Source organism: Equus caballus, chromosome 1, assembly GCF_041296265.1.
Source record: "Equus caballus isolate H_3958 breed thoroughbred chromosome 1, TB-T2T, whole genome shotgun sequence".
Classification (NCBI taxonomy): domain Eukaryota; kingdom Metazoa; phylum Chordata; class Mammalia; order Perissodactyla; family Equidae; genus Equus; species Equus caballus.
Genome location: NC_091684.1, coordinates 61,743,426 through 61,765,386, shown reverse-complemented (window position 1 = coordinate 61,765,386; position 21,961 = coordinate 61,743,426). Strand labels below are relative to the sequence as shown.

General features: G+C 34.9%; 1 protein-coding gene and 1 pseudogene across 4 annotated transcripts in view; both read left to right on the top strand.

Moving 5' to 3' along the window:
• Positions 1–21,577, top strand: part of P4HA1 (prolyl 4-hydroxylase subunit alpha 1) — an 80,044-nt gene extending 58,467 nt beyond the window's left edge. For all 4 annotated transcript variants that reach the window (XM_005602463.4, XM_023644951.2, XM_014733036.3 and 1 more), the window contains 6 exons: positions 9,872–9,971; positions 13,746–13,799; positions 16,546–16,611; positions 17,988–18,056; positions 18,944–19,040; positions 20,548–21,577. In XM_005602463.4, coding sequence (XP_005602520.3) covers positions 9,872–9,971; positions 13,746–13,799; positions 16,546–16,611; positions 17,988–18,056; positions 18,944–19,040; positions 20,548–20,618 — 457 coding nt within the window. In that variant the 3' untranslated portion in view covers positions 20,619–21,577. The remainder of the gene's footprint in view (positions 1–9,871; positions 9,972–13,745; positions 13,800–16,545; positions 16,612–17,987; positions 18,057–18,943; positions 19,041–20,547) is intronic.
• Positions 5,264–6,692, top strand: LOC111772772 (enolase-phosphatase E1 pseudogene; annotated as a pseudogene).
• Positions 21,578–21,961: the final 384 nt, after the last annotated feature.

The following is a 21,961-nucleotide window of genomic DNA, read 5'->3' as shown; positions in this document are numbered from 1 at the left end:
GTTATTGCATCATTATCCTACTAAGAACCAAAGAGACTGGAGAAATTCCCAGTCTAGATGATTAGCTTTCTTTGTTAACCATCAAACACTTAGAGAAGACTTACTTAAAGTTTTGCCCTCTGAAACTGGCACTTTGGGCCCTGAATTATCTTTTGCCTCTACTAAAAATCACAGTGATTTTATATTAGCTAATTGTGAAATGTTAATTTTCATGTGTGTTGGGTTAGAAGAAGGAGGTAGGGATGGTAGTCACATTATATCACTCATCTTTTCCTTTGGAAATTTTGTAACCATCTGTAAAACCTCCAAAATGGCATTGTCTGTATGTTTACTTGAGCATGCCTTCCTTACTAATGTATTAGAAATACAGTCATGCAGTGTGAGAATGTTGCTCCTTACTGAAGTAAAGAATTCCCATGAGATTTTTTAAAAAATCATACATTAAAAGAATAATAAAGATTTTAAGAGCAGAAATTCATTAGAAACGTTACTCTGTGTGTACAACTTAGCTCTCAGGTTCTTGTCATTAAGACCAAAAGGAAGATATTTTGGGTTATCTAGTTATTAATGGAAAAAGGGGACACATAAAATTATCTGCAGAAAGAGTTCTGTTTTACTCCTGGCACTAGATTATGTTTTATGGAAAAAATACTGTGTAACTTAGTTGACATTTTCAATTAAAAAAGATAAATATTATTCAAATGATTTTTCCTGTTGCAGTAAATGCTATAACTTTGTATTCTAACTCAGTTAAAGCACTGAGTACTAGAAGAAAGGACTTTGATTTCTGGTGATTTAATTTAATGCAGGAATAAGACTTCCAGATACTAAAGAATAGACAGTTAAAATATAGTACATTATCATTGTCTCCACTGAATCTTTAGCAATGTAAATTCAGAGTTAATTTTTTAGACTTCCTGATAGTTCTACAATAATACTGCTGAAGACAGATTAGCAGTAATGGTTTAAGGATGGGATCCAGATGAATAATATCTTTTAAATGTATGGAATTCTCCAGCTAAGGAGAATCTTAATTATATTTTGAAGAGGTTTTCACATGAAAGTCAAATTAAGTGAAATAACTTCTCATGCATCAGTAGAATTCCTTTTCCTCTCTAACGACTATAACAGAACCACATTAAGATAATAGTTTTTTTAAACTTTCCATCATCAATGACTTTAACCTCTAAGCCTCAAACCTTCCATTGAGATCATTTATGAAATAACAAGAAGTGCAAATTAAAATGTTTTTAAAAATTCAAACAGTTAAAATTAAAATATTTTTGCCTCTCAGGTTGTCAAAGATTCAAAAGATTGATCCTGACAAGAATTTTATGAAATGGGCTCTCTCATAAATGTAAGGGTATAAATCACTACAGCTTTTTTTGGAGGGTAATTTGACATAGTTTATCAAAATGTAAAAGTTGTCTAGCAGTTCCACATCTAGGAATTTATCCTACAGAGATATTCTCACAAGTATGGAAAGATATACATAAATTTTCTTTACAGGACTGTTTGTAATAGAGAAAGATTAGAAATAAGCTTACTTAACCAGTGCGTTTTTGATAGACCACACGGTCATTTTGGAATTAAAGGTATTTTATTTTAAAAAGAAAAGGACTAATTTAAAAAGAAATGAAGAATGGGAATGTGAAAGTGGTACGGTTGCTGTGGAAAACAGTCTGGCAGTTCCTCAAAAAGTTAAACATAGAATTACCATATGATCCAGAAATTCCACTTCTAGTATATACCCAAGAGAATTGAAAGGAGGGACTCAAACAGATACTTGTACAGACCCCCCACCCTTTTTTTTTTGAGGAAGATTAACCCTGAGCTAACATCTGCTGCCAATCCTCCTCTTTTAACTGAGGAAGACGGGCCCTGAGCTTACATCCGTGCTCATCTTCTTCTCCTTTATATGTGGGACGCCTGCCACAGCATGGCGTGCCAAGCGGTGCCGTGTCTGCACCTGGGATCCGAAGCAGCAAACCCTGGGCCGCCAAAGCAGAACGTGTGAACTTAACTGGTGCACCACCAGGCTGGCCCATACACCCATGTTTATAACAGCATTATTCACAGTAGCCAAAAGGTGGAAGCAATCCAAATGTCCATTGATGGATGAAGGATAAACAAAACGTGATACAAACATGTAACGGAACATTATTCAGCCTTAAAATGGAATGAGTTTCTGATACATGCTACAATTTGGATGAACCTTGAGGACATTATAGTAAGTAAAATAAGCCAGATAACAAAGAACAAATATTGTATGATTCTACTAATAGGAGGTACCTAGAATAGGCAAATTCATACAGACAGAAAGTGGATTAGAGGTTACAAAGGGTCTGGGAGAAGAGAGAAGTGGCAAATTATTGTTTAATGGGTACAGAGTTTCAGTTTGAGGTGATGAAAAAGTTCTGGAAATAGATAGTGGTGGTGGTTGCACAGCTTTCTGAGTATACTTAATGCCACTGAATTGTACACTTTAAAAATGGTAAGTAAATCTTATGTATATTATACCATATTTTTTTTAAATGGTTAATTTTATATTTTGTATTTTTTACCACAATTATTTTTTTTAAATGAAGTAGTGCTATACATATTGAATTGGAAAGATGTCAGAAATATTATCAGGGGAAGAAGCGCATATGTGTATATTGGAGTAGGAGATTAGAGAGTGGGTGGAGTCCTATTTTTAAAAAAATTCTGTGGGTGGGTGTGTTTATACACAGGGGAAAATGTGGAGATGATATATACCTATTTGTTGATAGTGTTTACCTGTGAGGAGTGGGACTAAGAAAGGGACTTCATATACTTTTGTATTGTTTGAAATTTTTATAATAAAAAGTATTTCTTTTTTTAAACAGCTTTATTGAGATAGACACATGATCATACAATTCACCCATGGGAAGTGTACACTTCAGTGGCTTTTAGTATGTTCAGAGTCATATGTCCATCATCAAAATCAATTTTAGGACATTTTCATTATCCCGAAGAGAAATTCTGCACTCCTCAGCCATAAACGCCCAATCCTCAGTCCTCCGCCACCCCCTGCTCAGCCCTAGGCAACCACTAATCTACTTTCCATCTTTATGGATTTGCCTATTCTGGATATTTTATACAAGTGGAGTCATAATATGTAGCCTTTTGTATTTGGCTTCTTTTGCTTAGCATAATGTTTTCAAGATTTATTCATGTTGAAGCATGTGTCAGTACTTTATTCTTTCTCTTGGCTAAATGGTATTCCATTGTGTGGATATACCACATTTTATCTGTCTTACTCATGTGTTGATAGACATTTGGGTTTCTTCGACCTACTAGCTATTGTGAATAATACTGCTCTGAATATTCATGAACAAGTTTTTGTGTGAGCATAAGTTTAAATTTCTTGTTATATAACTAGAAGTGTAATTGGTAAGTCATACAGTAACTCTATGTTTAACTGTTTGGGGGAACTGCCAAACTTTTCTAAAGTGGCAGCACCATTTTACATTCCCACCAGCAATATCTGGGGGCTTCCAATTTCTCCACATACTCACCAACACTTGTCTGTCTTTTTGATTATGTGGGTGTGATGTGGTATCTTGTTGTGGTTTTGATTTGCATTTCCTGGGTGGCTAATGATGTCAAGCATCTTTTCATGTGCTTATTGCCCATTTGTATATTTTCTTTGGAGAAGTGTCTATTCAGATCTTTTGCCCATTTCTTTTGTTTTGGTGTTTTGGGAGGGTTTTTTGCTGAGGAAGATTAGCCCTAAGATAACATCTGTTGCCCATCTTCTTCTTTTTTTTGCTTTAGGAAAATCAGCCCTGAGCTAACATCTGTGCCAATCTTTCTCTATTTTGTATGTGGGTTGCCATCATAGCATGGCTGATGAGTGGTGTAGATCTGTGCTTTGGATCCAAACCTGTGAACTTGGGCCACCAAAGCAGAGCACGGCAAACATAACCGGTAGTCCATGGGGCAGCCCCTCTTTTGCCCATTTATAAATTGAGTTATTTATCTTTTATTTAATTGTGATAGTTCTTTTTTTTTATTTTTTATTATTCTTAAAAATAGTTCTTTATATATTTTAGACACAAGTCCTTATCAGACTTTTGATTTACAGAAATTTTCTTCCACTCTGTGAGTTGTCTTTTTACTTTGTTGATGGTGTCCTTGGAAGCACAAAAGTTTATTTTGATAATGTCCAGTTTATCTATTTTTGTTATTTGTACTTTTGATGTCTTAGCTAAACCACTGTCTAATCTAAGGTCACGAAGATGTACGCCTATGTTTTTTTCTAAGAGTTTTATAATTTTAGCTCTTACATTTTGGTCTTTAATCCCTTTTGAGTTAATGTTTTTATATGGTGTGAGGTAGAGGTCTAACTTCTTTCTTTTGCATGTGGTTATTCAGTGTCCCATGGCCATTTGTTTAATATGATAAGCATTTCTTTTATAATTTTAAAATTGTAAAGTGAAAGATTGGAATGGTAATTTGCTAGAATGGCAAAAGTTGAAGATGTTCTTCTTGGTAGCAGGAGAGTTCAGGCTGGAGAGTATGCAAGCATTGTCATGGAAAAGATAAAAAATTAAAAGGGAGGCAATAACTGCTGGAGTAAGGCCTATGGAATTAGAAAGAGTTGATTCAAAAGCATAGATAGAAGATCCAGCCTCTACTAAAAGACAATGCTTCTACCAAAGTACAAGAGAAAAAAGGTAAAAATCGATGCCTGAAAGTTGGTGGTAGCAGGGAAAGAAGTTGAAGGTATCAGAAATAGAAGACATATTCTCTTTGGGTGATAGGTTCCAGAATGGAATAGGAACATTTATCTTAGGAAGATGTATCTTATGAAGATATAATATGAACAATTATTTTATGTAGATTAACTTTATTAGAACACTTGCCAATCTTGCATTGCAGTCATCTGTAACAATCAAGTCAGTAGTTCGTTGCTTATAAAATTCAAAAATCTATCAAATTGTTGCCAGGCAGAAAAGATAGATATATTGACATACTGGATTAGTTCCACCAGAAACTTGGTCAAAATTGGGAGATATAAGTTCTTAGTATATTTATCAGCTACATCCTTTATAACAATAAAATTCTTGGTCATTCCTATTTCTGCCACACTGAGGAATTCTGCTTAGTCAGTCCTTATAAATTTGCAAGAGATCACCAGACAAATGATTATGGTAAAATAGAAATAAATCTTGGATTAGGTCTAGCAAGTCTTTATTCATTCATTCATTTAGCAAATACAGTCATGTGCTGCATAACGATGTTGTGGTCAGTGATGGACCACATATACAACTGTCGTCTGGTAAGATTAGTACCATACAGCCTAGGTGTGTAGTAGGCTATACCATCTAGGTTTGTGTAAGTTCACTCTATGATGTTTGCACAATGGCAAAATCACCTAACGATGCGTTTCTCAGAACATATCCCTGTCGTTAAGTGATGCATGACTATATTTATTGAGCCTCTACTATGTGACAGGCACTGTGATAGGTTCTGTGGATATAATGGTAAGCAAAACCCAGCAGAATTTGTATGTGTTTGGAACTGATAGTTGAATGAAGATGTCTTACTTTAATCAAATAACAAATTAATGTACAATTACTGTGATATATGCTACAAAGGAAGGATATATAGAACTGTAAAAACATATTAGGGGCAGCTGCCTTCTCTACTTCCAGGTGCATGGAAGTAGCCTCTCCCAGATGTGCTTCTGGCTGCAGGCAGTTGCCAGCTTTGAGATTAATGGAGGGCTGTGAGAAGCACGGCTTGGTTCTAGGGGTACAGCTCCCACCACCCTCCGCTCTTCCAACCACAAGGGTATCATAGTAGTACCCAGCAAGTGCCCACCAAAGTCACTGTGATCCTGTTAGATATTGAAGGTACCACAAGGTTGATTGCTTTGCTTTTGTGAAGAACATTTTATTTTCTTACATCAAAGAAAATGTTAAGAGTATCTACAAAGATGCTTCTTTTCTCTTGGAAAGAAAAAGAGTGCCAGTAGGACCTCAGTCTTTGGGGAAACAGGCTGAAGACTATTCCCACTGGGATGGGGTAGATGACCCAGGCTGTGGTAATGCTGGACTGAAAGACCATGGTACTGAAACACCTGCAGGGCTACATGTGGAGGGCAGTTTTCACAGGTGGATCCATGAAAGCAGCATTTTTTGAAGATGTAGTTCTAGCAGTTAGGAAATGGAGAGAGGCTGGAATGAAGGTATATATCTATTCTTCAGGGAATGGAGAGGCACAGAAACTGTTATCTGGGCATTCTTCAGAGGAAGATATTCTTGAGCTTGTTCATAGTTACTTTGATACCAAGATTGGGCACAAAGTGGAGAGTAAGAGTTATTGAAAGATTGCAGGCAGCACTGGGTACTCAGTCAACAGCATCCTGTTTCTGACAGACGTTTCTCTAAAGGCTAGTGCTGCTGAGGAAGCAGACATTCATGTAGCTGTGGTGGTAACACATGGCAGTGTGGGATTAACAGATGATGGAAAGGCTACAGCGTCATCAAATCCTTCAGCAAACTGTACTTGCCCTCCTCAACCTAGAAAAGGATTTCTAAGGAAGACAAACTGTTCCCCGTAGTTGTCCCTGTTTTATTTTAATGGTAAAAGTAACTTACTTTAAAAATATGTATGCAAATATGTGTGTGCTCAAATTACCTTACACAGGTACATGAGTGAAAAAAACCTCAGTTCAGTGAAATGAAACTTTAAAAAATTTATTATTTGTAAAAACTGTATGAAACCACAACATTAACTCTTATTGAAGGAATAGTGTAGTCAATAGAATAAATTACTAAATACAGATCAAATGTGCCATGTATCAGGTCATGTACCAAAATGGAAAGTTAATTTTGAGAAGTTATTGAGAAGCCTTGCTATTTAAAAAACTGAAGTGTTTCAAAGGCTTTTCCCTAATAATTATTAATTGCCCCTGTTTAATTTTGAGGGAATAAAATTTAGAAGATTACAACAGCTGCATTTCATAATATTTGCCTACCTATATACAACGATATTTGCTTGTCCTCCAAAAGAGGGCAGAATTAAAAAAGAAAACTCACTTCAGTCTTAAACAATTGAGTATATGTTACTTAAGAAGAAACTTGCTAATGATGTGGCACCTACAGCAAACAATTGCCTTACCAGTGAAAAAGGTGCATTGATGTAACAGCTAAAAGAGAGAAATAGTTCTTAATGTTTACACAACAGTCCTAATCCTGTCAATTGTTATCATTATAGATTTTATAGTAGCCTTTCTGGTAACTTCTTAGCACATTTTGAGAAAATATATTATTTACTATTTTAATAAATTATTTTACTGAAACCAGCCCATCAGATCAAGAAGAATCCTAATATATTTTCCTCTGAAATGGATGTGAGAAATGTAAATTTTATAACAGTATTATTTATCCTGGTTCAGTTCTAATACCATGTCATGTCAATTTCACATTGTGATTAGTAAAAACTTCTGCCTCCTCCTTCTTCCTCTTCCTAAAAAGAAAAGGAAAAAAAGGTTAGGAAACTTTGACCTAATCTGGCACGGGGAGGAATCAAGGAAGGCTTCTCTGAAGTGGAGATGACTAAAGTGATAATCCAGAGCCTTAACTTTACCAAGTGAAACACACAAATATTCTGGGCAGAGAGAAGAGCATGTGCACTAGCCTTAGGGCTAGAGGAAACATGTTCTTGAAGAAGTGTTGCTAGGGCACTGGGAGAGAGGCAGAATGTAGTGGCAGAGGCTATTAGGGAGATCAAGATGGAGCAGCCAGAGAGGCTGAAGGAGTACCTGGAGAATGAATGAGGGAGGAGGAGAGTTTCAAGAAGGATGAACATTGTGAAATGTTACTATAAGAGCAAATACAGTGAGAATTGGATAATCTTATTTGATTTAGTAGCACAGTAATGTTATGAGTGATACTAGCAAGAGTAGTTCTGGTGGAATGATAAGCTACTAAAGCTAGATTGGAATGGTTTGAGAAATGAGGAGTCTGTGAAAATGTTGACTTGAAGAGGGAGGAGAAAGGTTGGTAGCTGGAATGAGATAGAGTGTTGAGGGAAAGAGTATTTAATACTTTTTATTGATTGATTGAGATAGAGAGACTTAAACCCAGTTAAAAGCTGTGGGAGGAATTATTGAGAAGGGAAGTTGATTATATAAGAGAGAGAAAAGCTAATTGACGATTTACGGTTCCTAAAATGGCAGGAGATAATAGAATCTAAGGCAGAGGATTAGCTTTAGCTAATGGAGAGAAATCTGTTTTGAAACTGGAATGAAGGAACTGAAAGGAACAGATAACATGCAAATATAGGTAGATTTTATGGTTTCTATTTTCTCTGTGAAGAAGGAGGTATGTTGTCTACTTAGGGGAGGGAGAAACTGAGGTAGGTTGGGGTTCAGAGTAGAGGAGGGAGGAAGACTAAGGGCCCACTTGAAATTGGTGTTCATTAATTTTTAGAGGAACATATCTGTCCTATTTCATGACTTTCTCCAGTATGGTTTGGTGACACAGATATAAGCTTGGAGAAGAATTGATTCAGGATTGTATTTTTGCCAAGATAGCTGAATTTAGGCTTTTAGCAAGAATGTTGTCGAAATGATGGATCATGGAATCAAAACTTGATGAGAGAAGTGAGGAAAGAAAAAGGCTGATAGACTGGGAAAAGCATATGTAAAGGAGATAGTTGGGTTTGGGGGTACCTTTTTTTATTGAGCTATAGTTCCCATACTATAAAATTCACCCTTTTAAAGTATACAGTTAAGTGGTTTTTAGTCTTTTTTGGTTGTGTAACCATCACCAGTATCTAATTCCAGAGCATTTTCATCATCCCAAAAAGATATCCTGTAGTCATTAGGAGTCATTCTCCATTCCCTCCTTCCCCTGGCAACCACTAATCTACTTTCTTTATCTATTGATTTGCCTATTGTGGACATTTCGTATAAATGGAATCATAATATGTGGCCTTTTATATCTTGCTTATCTTACTTAACATGTTTTCAAGGTTCATCCATGTTGTGGCATGTATCAGTACTTCATTCCTTTTCATGGCACAATAGTCCAGCAGATGGATATATCACATTTTATGTATCTATTCATCAGTTGACGGACATTTGGATTATTTCCACTTTTTGGCTATTATTCATAATGCTGCTATGAACATTTGTGTACAAGTTTTTGTATGAACATAGATTTTAATTTCTCTGGGGAATATACCTCAGAGTGGAATTGCTGGGTCGTATGGTAAGTCTGTGTTTAACAATTTGATGAACTGCCAAACTGATTTCCACAGTGGCTGCGTCATTTGACTTTCCTACCAGCAACGTATGAGGGTTCTAACTTCTTCACATCCTCGCCAACAGTTGTTGTTGTCCATCTTTTTTATTATAGCCAGCCTACTGAGGGTGTTTGGTTACCCTTTAAAAACTTTCTCATGCAAGTAATACGCGGATTTTTTTTTTCTTATAAAATATTAGCGTTATATAAATCAGGCTAAAAACCCTATGACCTCTCAGTTCCTATACCTTACCTAGAAGGAACAATTGTTTTCAATTTGGTGTATATTTTTCCAGAATTTAAAAAAATTCTCAAGGTAGATAGCCTAGATAGCCTTCTTACATTAATCCAACTGTTTTCATAGAAACTGTAATAAATGAGACTAGTTTGTTCCTTTGCAACCTCTAATTGTAGAATGTAACATCTTTTACAGCATTCATTAGTAAAAAACATATCAAATAAGCAAATCAAGTAAATGCCTATAGATAAAGGCTTACTGTCTCATATATTATGGCTTTTTAAATGACAGCTGTTGGTCTTCATGTATTAAAACATTATCAGCAAAACTAATATTTTCTTCTTGTTCTTAGTGCCTGGCTCTCTGGCTATGAAAACCCTGTGGTGTCTCGAATTAATATGAGAATACAAGATCTAACAGGATTAGATGTTTCCACAGCAGAAGAATTACAGGTAAGTAATCACATTATCCTTAAATTATATGCTATCACATTATTCTTAAATTATCTTTATACTTCCTCAAAAGATGCTTCAGATGTGATTTCCTAACACTTTACAGGCAGTACTCAATTTTCGTGATGGTGTGGGACTGTAAAAGTGAATATGCAGGCTAAAACCATTCAAAGTGATCTTAATGGGAAAAATCATGATTGTTCTTTGACCTTTAACATTTTTGTCAAAACATTAAAAACTCTTACTATCAAGTATAAATTTATAGGGAAATGAAAAATATGTAACACTAATGTTTATTAAGTACCCTGTAATTTTTTTTCATTCTTAGGTCTGTCAGGCGATTGGGGCAATTTTTTTTTTTAATAATTTCTTTTCCTCTTTTGTGTTGAGATATAATTCACAAAGCATAAAATTTACCCTGATTTTATTATATTCACATCGTTGTGCAACCATCATCACTATCTAATTGTAGAACATTTCATCACCCTCAAAAGAAACACCATATACTTTAAGTATTCACTCTCCATTCCCCATCCCCATCTACTTTCTGTCTATGAATTTGCCTATTCTAGATTTTTCCTATAAATGGAATAATATAATATGTGGCCTATTGTATCTGGCTTATTTCACTTAACATAATGTTTTCAAGGTATATTCGTGTTATAGCATGTATTAGCACTTTATTCCTTTTCATGGCTGAAGAATATTCTAGTATTTGGATATACCACATTTTATCTATTTATCAGTTGAAGGACATTTGGGTTGTTTCCACTTTTGGCTATTATGACTAATGCTGCTATGAACATTTGTGTACAAGTTTTTGTACAAACATTTACATTTCTCTTGAGTATATACCTACCAATGGAATTGCTGGGTCATGTAGTAACTTCAGTTTAAAATTTGAGAAACTGCCAACTGTTTTCCAAAATAGCTGCATGATACTACAATCCCATTACAATGTATGAGGATCCCAGTTTCTTTACATCCTTGCCAATACTTTTTCTTGTCCATTTTTTTAAATTATAGACAATCTACTGAGTTTAAAGTGCCATCTCATTATGGTTTTCATTTGCATTTCCCTGATAGCTGACGATGAACATCTTTTCAAGTGCCTGTTGACCATTTATATATCTTCTTTGAAAAAGTTTCTGTTCAAATCCTAATTAGGTTGTCTTTTTATTGTTAAAAATGTTCTTTATATGTTCTAGATACTAGACCTTTATCAGATATATGGTTTGCAAATATTTTCTCCCATTGTGTGGGTTGTCTTTCACTTTCTTGATGATGTCCTTTGGCACAAATTTTTAAATTTTGGTGAAGTCTGATATTTTGTTGTTGTTATTATTGTTTGTGCTTTAGCTGTCTAAGAAACCATTGCCTAATCCAAAGTCGCAAAGATTTACACTTGTATTTTTTTCTATGTATTTTATAGTTTTATCTCTTACATTCAGGCCTTTGATCCATTTTGAGTCAATTTTTGTATATGGTATGAGGTTACTGGTTCAGCTTCATTCTTTTCATATGGATATCCAATTGTCCCAGCATCATTTGTTGAAAAAACTATTCCTCTCTGGTAAATTTTCTTAGCAGTTGTCTTGGTAATTTAAAACATTAGAACTGTTGAGAAAGCATTTTATTTTTTTGTAAACATTTATCAAGAATAGTTTAAACATTACTTTCCTCTTTCTCATCATGAAACATGATACAGAGTGAGCATCTTTTCTCTGCCTTTGCAAATTGTCATACTTTTAAGTTTGTATCAGCTTTCAGCATTTTATCCTTTGTACGTTCAATGTAGTTAAATATACCTGAGGGATCTTTTATTGTGAAAATTTTTTTCTAACGTCACTTCCTTCAGGACATCTTCATTCTTTTCATTATAATCACTTTCCTTATGTTAATGAATTTGCCTCCCCCAAGTCCCTCTGCTGCATATCTAGAGTATCTTGAACAGCAAAAGTGAAAGCATTCCCCTTTTCAGCTATTTCTTCTATATATATCTCCACTTAAGTTTGATTTGAATTTCACTATAACATTATCATTTTCCATTTCTCTGCTGTACTTTATCTTTGTTGGCCAATTCCCTCTTCCAACTATCCATTTTTGTAAAATATCATACGGATTTTCACTGGGAGGTAAGGAGGCAATACAACTACATGCTTTGCTGCTTGAGCCTGAACTGAATACAGATGTGCAGTGATCAGTCACTGACAGACTTTGAAAGAAGTGATGTGACTGGTCATTGATCATGATGTGCAGCTGGTATTTACATAGTAATTTGTGGACTGAAGACCCAGCAGTGACATTTATACTTTATGCAATTACTCACAGTTAATATGCGCATGGTAACTGAAATTTCAACTGTGTTTTTGGGGGTCTGGTATGTTAATTGTTAGCTAAACTATAGTATCTGAGATTTGTGCATTTTGGAACAGTGCAAGGCAGGACTGCCTATATTTAAATTTGCTTAATGAAGTTGTCATTTGTTCCATGGTAATCTACAGCTTCCTTGGTATTCATTTTATTATTAAAAACTCTTTGATGTGTCTTTTTGTTTCCTAATCTGTATTTATTCTCACCTGCTTAACCATCACAGGCTCTTTCAGGCTACTTTATGTATTTCTACTTAATAGGCTGATCCATCAGAAATAAAATATCCAGGGGCTGGCCCAATGGCGCAGCAGTTAAGTTTGCATGTTCCGCTTCGGCAGCCTGGGGTTCACCGGTTCGGATCCCGGGTGCGGACATGGCATTGCTTGGCAAGCCATGCTGTGGCAGGTGTCCCACATATAAAGTAGAGGAAGATGGGCACGGATGTTAGCTCAGGACCAGTCTTCCTCAGCAAAAGGGGGAGAATTGGCAGCAGATGTTAGGTCAGGGCTAATCTTCCTCAAACAAACAAACAAACAAACAAAAAAACCAAAAAAAAAAGAAGTAAAATATCCAGAGTAATAATAATTTACATAGGACTTGGACTTTGCTGTGGGCAATTACTCTTTTAATTATGTTCTCCTTTCATTTCATCAGCAGTGCTCTTTACATTCTCCTTTCATTTTGTCAGCATTTTGTCATGTTGGGATGGAAGGAGGGAGTTAAGGAAGGTATCGATTTCTTTATATTATAAATAAGAAAACAGCGATTGTATCCAGAGTTACATATATTATGACTAAGAAAGCTGGAACTTGAACTCAGAACAAATATTTTTCTTACTTTCTTTTGCTGCTTCGCACTGGGACGTTGTCATAGCCAACTGAAGTTGTTAGGGCCCTCCAGCAGAAATAATTAAGTTGGCGTTAACTTATCCCCTTTTTTGCCTTAGTAGGGAAAAAAATATGTAGGAAAATCAGGATTTTATTAAAGTAGATTGGGAGTTTGCCAGAATTTTGAGCTTTGAAAAACATGAGTCTTGATTTAAATTCCAAAGTTTTTAGTGAAAATTAATAATAGAAATCTCAAAATTCTAATTCTAGAAAATCTCAATTCTAAAATTCTAATTTAAATTTTAGTTTAAGTTATGTATTAGGGAAAAATGTGTCCCCCAAAAGTTTGCTAAAGAAGAGCATACTAACTAAGGTTCTAAAATAGCGTGTAGTAGCTATCCTTAATTTTTCATCCTTGGTTCCTTAGGAACTCTCATTGATTTAAAATGCTTTGCTTCTCATTTCTCTAGAAGTACCTACGCATGATAATATAAGAGGCCAAAATGGGCTCATAGATTTTTTTGAATAGTAATCTTGATAGTTTTTTCATTCATGCTTTATTACTCTCCTTCAGGTAGCAAATTATGGAGTTGGAGGACAGTATGAACCCCATTTTGATTTTGCACGGGTAAGTAAAAAAATGGAGAATGTAGCAGTTCCAGTGAAGCTTAGACATAACTTTTTAATTCTGTTCTTTTAGTATTAAAAATTCCTGGCCTATTTGGAATTCGTGTGGAAGCATGGTGGAAGAGAGACTCTGTAAAGCTTTTTTAGCAGTAAAAAAACACCTAGACACACAGTAAAAGAATTTTAAATGCATTGCTGAGCCTGGAAGAAAGTAAAGGAAATTCTCAAAAGCAGGCTGAACAAAGAAAACCTAGAGACTAAAGTTACAGACTTAAAAGGGGGCAAGAAAGCTGAGGCTGGAGGCATGTACCTTCAGGAATCTAGAGTTCTGGAGATTAACTGCTCTGTGAGAGGACCTGCCGCAGTGCAGGCTACTGAACCTGAGACCCCTGTGTAAAACCTAAATCTCCAAAAGGATAACACCTTTAGAAAAAGAAAGACTGGCCTCAAAAATCATCTGCTTTGAGTCAGGAGACTTGGAAAATAATCTGTTTAAGGAGAGTTGCCTCTCAACTTGTGGGATGTATGGGCAGCGTCTTCTGGGAGCTGGAAAGCATAGGCCTGCCCTCTCATGAATGTTGAATTTGAATTTTTACTACCCTGGAAGAGGAGAAATTAATTTAAAGTTGTTCAGTTTAGTAGTGCTCCTTGATACCTGGCAGAAACAAACTCATATCCTCCCTGAACAGAAGCATCCTCATTCTAGCACTTCAGGAAGTTTAAAGATTGTTTAACTCAATATGAACTCATTTAAAAAAAACTACTAATTGTTAATAAAACACCATTGGTGAGACTGAAGCAACCACCAGATTTAGACCTGCCAGGATGTTAGAGACTCGAGCTATCAGATACAGAATATAAAACAACAAAATGTTTAAAAAATAAAAGATAGAGTAAACATTAACAAACTCTCAAATGATGTAACATATTTGAAAAATAGAAGCTCTCGGTAGAAAAAAGTAATTGTTGAAATTTAAAATTTAACAGTAAATTAAGACACATTAGAGAGAGCTCAAGTGAATTAGTGAATTGGCTGAAAATCTGAAGAAATTACAAGAATAAATTTTGAGAGACAGGAAGATAAATATAAAATAGATGTAAACACGTTGGAGAATAAATAATACCGAAATGGTTTATTAAAAAGCTGTCCTTACCCAAGTACTCTTGTTTAAGATTAATAAATATTGGACCATTTTTGTTTCTTTAACATATTGAGCTATAAATTATGGCATTACCAAGGCTTAATTTAAGCTTTATCATAATTGCATGAATTCTAAGGAATGTGTCAGGTATTTTAGTAAATTTCTTGATCTATTACCATTTTTAAATAAGGGTATATTCTTTTGAAAGAAAATATAGTCTGTATTGTGTATAGCTCTTGACTGACTGAATCTCAGAATCCTAAACTCTTTTTGTATGTAGGCCAGCAAGGAATCTATTTTCAGTTTCTTTTCCTTCTATTTTCATTTACTAAAAATGTCTGAGGATCTTGGATGACGTGAAAGACTACAGTTCAGGCCTTGACATTAGTGTAACTAAATTTATTTTCCTTAGCTTTTTATTTTGAAATAATTATGGTTTCCTATGAAGTTTCAAAGAAATGTAGAGAGGTCCCATGCACTCTTCATTCAGTCTCCCCCAGTGTTAACATCTTGCATAACTATAGTACACTGTCAAAACAAGGAAACTGGCATTGATACAAGCCACAGAACTTATTCTTATTTCACGAGTTACCCTTGCGCTCATTTGTGTGTGTCTCTGCAATTTTATTCCACGTGTAGCTTTGTGTAACTACCACCGCAATCAAGATACATAACTGCATCATTGCTGCAAGCTTGTAGTATATCTCTATAGCTGCATACACCCTTCTGCCTTCCATCCCAAACTACTGGTAACCACTAATCTGTTCTTCTCTGTAATTGTTATTTCAAAAATGCTATATGAATATTATAAACAGTATGTATCCTTTTGAGATTGTCTCTTTTCACTCAACATAGTTCCGTTTAAGTTCATCTGATTTATTACAGAATGTATCAATAGTGTGTTCCTTTTTATTGCTGAATGATATTCCGTGGAATGGATGCACCACAGTTCGTTTAGTCATTCACCCATTGAAGGACATTAGGATAGTTTCCAGTTTGGGGTTATTAGAAATAAAGATGTGTATAAATTTCTGTGTAAAACATGCATTTTCATTGTGGGAGCATAAATGCCAAGAGACTATTCTGTATTTTTATTTAGATTTAAATAGCCAGATGTGAATTCTCTAGCCAGACTAAAGTGCTGACTGTCCAAAAGAAAGACAATCATAGTAGCAGTAAACATTTGAATAGATCATGAGTTCAAAGTAAATCTCAAGGTAAAGTTTTTACTTATAGAGAATAGACTTCACGAATGTAGCTAAGAGGCTCTCATGTCTCTTGGTTTTTTTTGAAACTAAAACTATAGGTATTAATTTTTAAAGTAATTGGTAGAAAGTAGATATTGTTTCTCATTATATAGGCTAATAAATCTGACACACCCCTGTCCCCGCCACACACAAATGGTCTTAGAAATATTTGGTGTACAAGCTGAATCAACAACCAACAAATATTTGAGTGCCTGCTGTATATAGTGCACTGGACATTATATTCCCTTTTGGGGTTGTTTTTGGCATACCCTTTGACATATTACTGATATTTAGTTGCTGCTGGAGAATTTGCAGTACTGAATTTTACACCATTGAATTAGTTGTGTTTTATTTACAGAAAGATGAGCCAGATGCTTTCAAAGAGCTGGGGACAGGAAATAGAATTGCTACATGGCTGTTTTATGTAAGTTATAGCTAAAATTTTTAAGTTGGGACGTGACCGCATGATATTTATTTTGATGAGTTCAGATGTTTGCTCTGCTTAGTCTTATTTCACATCCTAGTTCAAAGTCTTTACAACTGAGTAAAGGGAGTTAAGAATTTTTTTTTGCATTTGTCACTTTTTCAGATAGTAATATTATAACTTGAAGAAGAAATTTAAAATTACTGCTAGTCCTACTATTTGGAGACAATCATTATTTATTTTGGTGTATGGACTATTTAGTCATCTATCATATGTATATATAATCGTCTCTGTATGTATTTATATGGGATTATATGTTAGATTATTTGATTATGTCCTCCCCGAGTTAAATAACATTTTGATTAGATTAGTATTCATTTTTTCTCTTGGGAAATACTATTCCTAGAATTTCCTTTTAATTTCTCCAAAGTTTGTTTTTTCATTGCTTAAGGGCTATTACATCTTTGTAACTGATTATGTCCTTATCGTTATAAAATACCCTTGTTTTTTCACTTAATGCTTTTTACCTTGATTTAAACCACGTCTGATGTTAAGGTCAGACTCTTTTCTTTGGTGTCCATTTGCCTGGTGGGTCTTGCCTGTCTGTGTCTGCTGTCTGTGAGCCCTTGTCTAGTGTGGCTCGTGGACTGGCGCACAGTTCGGGTTTGCTTTGTGACGCAATCCGCGTCTGTCTACACAGTCTAGTTGTGTTGCTTTAGAAGAAATCTTGATTATATGATCTGTGTTTCCTCTGCCTCGTTTTGTGCATGTGCTTCTTCAGTTAAATTGGAAAGGTTATTGTTTTGTTCCAGGTTGCCTTTATAACTTCACGTAATCCTATAATCTAATTTTCAGCTAATATGTGTTGATTTCCTACCATGAGAAATTACAAAACTGATTTTAGTTTATTTTTCTCTTGGTGAGAAATTCATTTATGTAAATATTTGAGTACCTGCTGTTCTTGAGGTGCTATTCTAGACATTAAAGCTCGGCAATGAACAAAACGTGAAAATTTCTGCCTCCATGGAGATTATTTTCTAGTGCAATCTTATTTATACCCCAATATTGTTTGATTTATCAGTTTTAAATCATCTCTTTTTACCTCTGGCTATAAAAGAAGTGCCTATCCAAAATTATATCCTCATCTCTCTTCCTGATTTTATCATTCCTTCGCCTGTTTTTTCTTTTACTTAAGTAATGTAAACCTAAACAGCATCTTGGTTTTTTTTAAAAAACTGAGTAGTATGCGCAAATTCATCTCAATAGATATCCAGATGTTCTTATATTCTAGCATTCAATATCATATCCTCCCCCACAATAGCATGTTTAACTTGATTCTACCAGCACTTTTGATAATACTCTCTCATCTCTTACAGATGAGTGATGTGTCAGCAGGAGGAGCCACTGTTTTTCCTGAAGTAGGAGCTAGTGTTTGGCCCAAAAAGGTAAACTTGGTTTGTTTGTTGTTTTAATTTTTTTGTTCTCTTTATATTTTTCCCTGAGGAAGAGATGCGTCTTTATTTCATGGTTTAATTAATGAATTACATTTTTTAAAGTAGTATACTTAAGGACTACATTATCCTTAGGTAAAATTTTGGATATCTTTATGGTGCAGTTTACCATGAGTACCTAGAGGTGATGAACAACCAGGGATTAGTATTTAAAATTTTTATTTCTGAAATGGGTTCCATATGATGTTTGCCCCCCAACTTACTATTGTAAAATTCGTTAGGTTTGTTTTGGCAAATACCCTTTTTTTGTCAAGCAACTTTGTGGTATTAATGTTTTCATGTGATCACCAAAATTTTGTGAGTTATATTAGAGGTAGATATAACGCTTCCATAGAGTAGTAGTTCCACAGGAACAGAGGAAAATATAATTACTGCAAAAAGTAATGACATGATGTTTTATTTGGGAATAATTTTGCATTCAGCCAGCCTTGGTGGTCTAGTGGTTAAGATTTGGTTAAGGTTTGTCAGGGAACCACAACACCCGTCTGTCGGTTGTCATACTGTGGTAGCTGCATGTTGCTGTGATGCTGAAAACTATGCCAGTCGTATTTCAAATACCAGTAGGGTCACCCATGTTTGACAGGTTTCAGCTGAGCTTCCACACTAAGAAGACTAGGAAGGAGGAGCTGGCCACCACTTCTGAAAAATTGGCCACGAAAACCCTGTGAATAGCAGCATAGCATTATCTGATACAGCAGCAGAGGGTGAGAAAATGGCACAAAAACACCAGGCAGGGTTCCATTCTGCTGTACACATGGTTGCTAGGAATTGGAATTGACTGGACAGCACTAACAAGAACAAATTTTGATTGTTCTCTACAGGGAACTGCTGTTTTCTGGTATAATCTATTTGCCAGTGGAGAAGGAGATTATAGTACACGGCATGCAGCCTGTCCAGTGCTAGTAGGAAACAAATGGGGTAAATATTTCCTATATTGTCTGAATAGAATTTGTGATTTTTGTCTTATATTTTGAAATTAATCTACATCTTAAAAGAAAATGAAAACAAAACTCCTGATTTGCCTATAACTTTGACATTCAACCAAGCAAGTTTCAGGATCTTAATTTAAATTTGCTTTCAACAGATCAGAATTTTGATGACAGATTTTACTTTTAACACTATTTCCACCTGTTATTATAGGAAACATTAATTGACTTAATATTGAATAAGTCAATATCTTCTCAAGGGGTTCACAATTGTCTCTGAGTATTAGTATATCTCTGAGACATACTAATGGATACATTAGAGTATAGTCTAGTACATACTAATACAAAGATGTAAACAGAAGATGGTGACTCCTTACATTTGGGGAGGTTTCTTCAAAGCTTAATTTTTAAATTTTGTCCTGAAGATATAACAGTAGTTTTCCAGGCATGTGAGGGACCAGGGCCAGGACCACTGCAGGGCTAGAGAGACATTCACTCTCATGCAGGTGCAAGCATTGGCCACATTAAAAAAAAGGAAACAGGTGAAGTTATTTTAATGTATATTATTTAACCCCATATATCCATTTCAATATGTGTCACTAGCCATATTTCAAGTGCTCGGTAGTGTTGTGTGTCTAGTGGTCACTGTATTAGACATAGCACGATTAAGGAGTAAGACCTGATCATCAGGATTTAGAAGATCTCCCCTGATGATTATGTTTGAGAACCACTGGACTAGAATGAAGAGAGGCTGCTGGAGGAGAGATCAGTTTAGAAGGCTGTTTTAAGTGGGTGACGACGAAAGCTTGGACTATGGCAGCAGCAAATGGGTTGAAGAGCAAAGAATAGATTCAAAAAATAGATTAGGAAAATTGACAGAGTTTGATGAATAAAACATTGGATGCAGGGGTTGAGAGAAGTAAGAGAGTAGTTAAGAATTACTATGGGTCCGAGTTTAGATATTTTGTACATATTTCATGCCATTGATTGGGTTCTATGAAACAGCAGAAGGAGTATAAAATTAATTTCTTTTGGGGTACATTTAAAACCAGTATCTTGGAACCAAGGAAACTTAATGAACACATAGTAGTAGTGATTTATCATAGAATTGCTCTTTTAGAGTGGAGACTTTGTGTTCATTTTTAAGCCTTTGTATTAGAGGTTGTATTTTGCAAACTGGTAAAAACAAAGTTCTGTTCTATCTGTTCCTACATCTTAATTTCCTTTGTGTTTCACTTCAATCCTTACATTGAACATTAGAAACTTTAGGAAATGCACATACATAGACTCTTAAATGTACATACATATATATAAAATCTTCTGTGTTTCCAACATATAGTGAAGTTTTTAAAAGACTGCATAAGTAGCATCTGCCTTTATCTGGTTTTGGTTTTGAACTTTTAACGCATGTAGAAACTTTGTTATAGCCTTAGCTTTTAGAAGTTAATTAAATGCTAGTTAGATATTGGGGAAAATTAATATATTTTTTTCTCTCATAGTATCCAATAAATGGCTCCATGAACGTGGACAAGAATTTCGAAGACCTTGCACCTTGTCAGAATTGGAATGACGAATAGGCTTCCCTTCCTCTCCTGTTGTACTCTAATGTGTCTGATACACATATTTCCCAGTCTTAACTTTCAAGAGTTTACAATTGACTAACACTCCGTGATTGATTCAGTCATGAACCTCATCCAGTGTTTCATCTGTGGACAGTCACTAACTTTGTGGGTTTTTTTTCTTTAAAAAGTGACATAAATCATCATATTGTACATATAAAACCTTAAAGTTCAGTTGGTATCACAGAGGACAAAGCAAGGCAGAGTTAAAAATGAAGAATGTTTGCATTTATGTTATATTTTAAAGAACTTTTTGGTTGGATAAGAAATACAATTTCAGCATCTGCTTATACTGTCTGTGTAAGTGTTATGTTTACCTAGTCTCACTCCTTGTTTTCTGGATGTGCCTGAAGACTAGGAATAAACTGGGCCTCTAATCTGGTTTCCATATGATGTTTGCCCCTCCATAAGCTATTCTAAGTTGATTTTTTTCTTCCAAAGTCCTTTTTAAAGAAGTATAAAGTATTTTACCAACCGCCTTCTCTCATAGCTCCTCTGTGGTGAACTAAATCTGTTTGAGTTAAAATACTTTGATTAAAACAATTTTTGTAACATAAAGTCCTGCATAACCACACTGGGCTTTCTAACTAAAATGATCATCACTTAGTCTTTCTCCTTGTTCTTGAGTGACTGATGATTTTGTCCATAAAATTTGCTGTTTTTCCTAGTGCTAATACCTTGCCTCTTATTCCTGCTACAGCGGGGTGGTGATATTAGCATTCTGATGAAATAAATATCGTGCCTTACGAGACTGGAAATTTTAAAATGTAGAAGTCCTTTCAATGATGAGGGAAATGATAAAAAAAAAAGGAAATTTTTTCCTAAAAAGCCAAAATGTTTGTTTTTTCAATTCTGAAATATGTTGTGACAACAATGACCTATTTATGATCTTAAATCTTTTTAAAAAATGTTCCTGTTTTCTGTGTGGTATTTTTCATATTTGAATGTGAATGCATGCTATAGCAGTAACAGGTTATTTCTGTTTATGTTATTTCTTTAGTATGTAGGACTTAGGTTTATCCTCTTAATTTTCATTCACTCTAACATCACATTGTTATGGTAGAAAAATTTAGGCTCTCTGAGTAATCAAAATATATTTCCTTCAAAGGGAGCTCTACAACCTTACTATGGGTTATGACAGTAACCCATAGGTTATGACAATAGTTATGACAGTAATGGTACTTACTCTTATTCAAAGAGACTTTCTCTTATTCAGAAATATGGTGTGATAGTTTAAAGCTGTGACCGTAATGAAATATGTTAAATGACCCTTTAGACTAACTTTTTACATTTC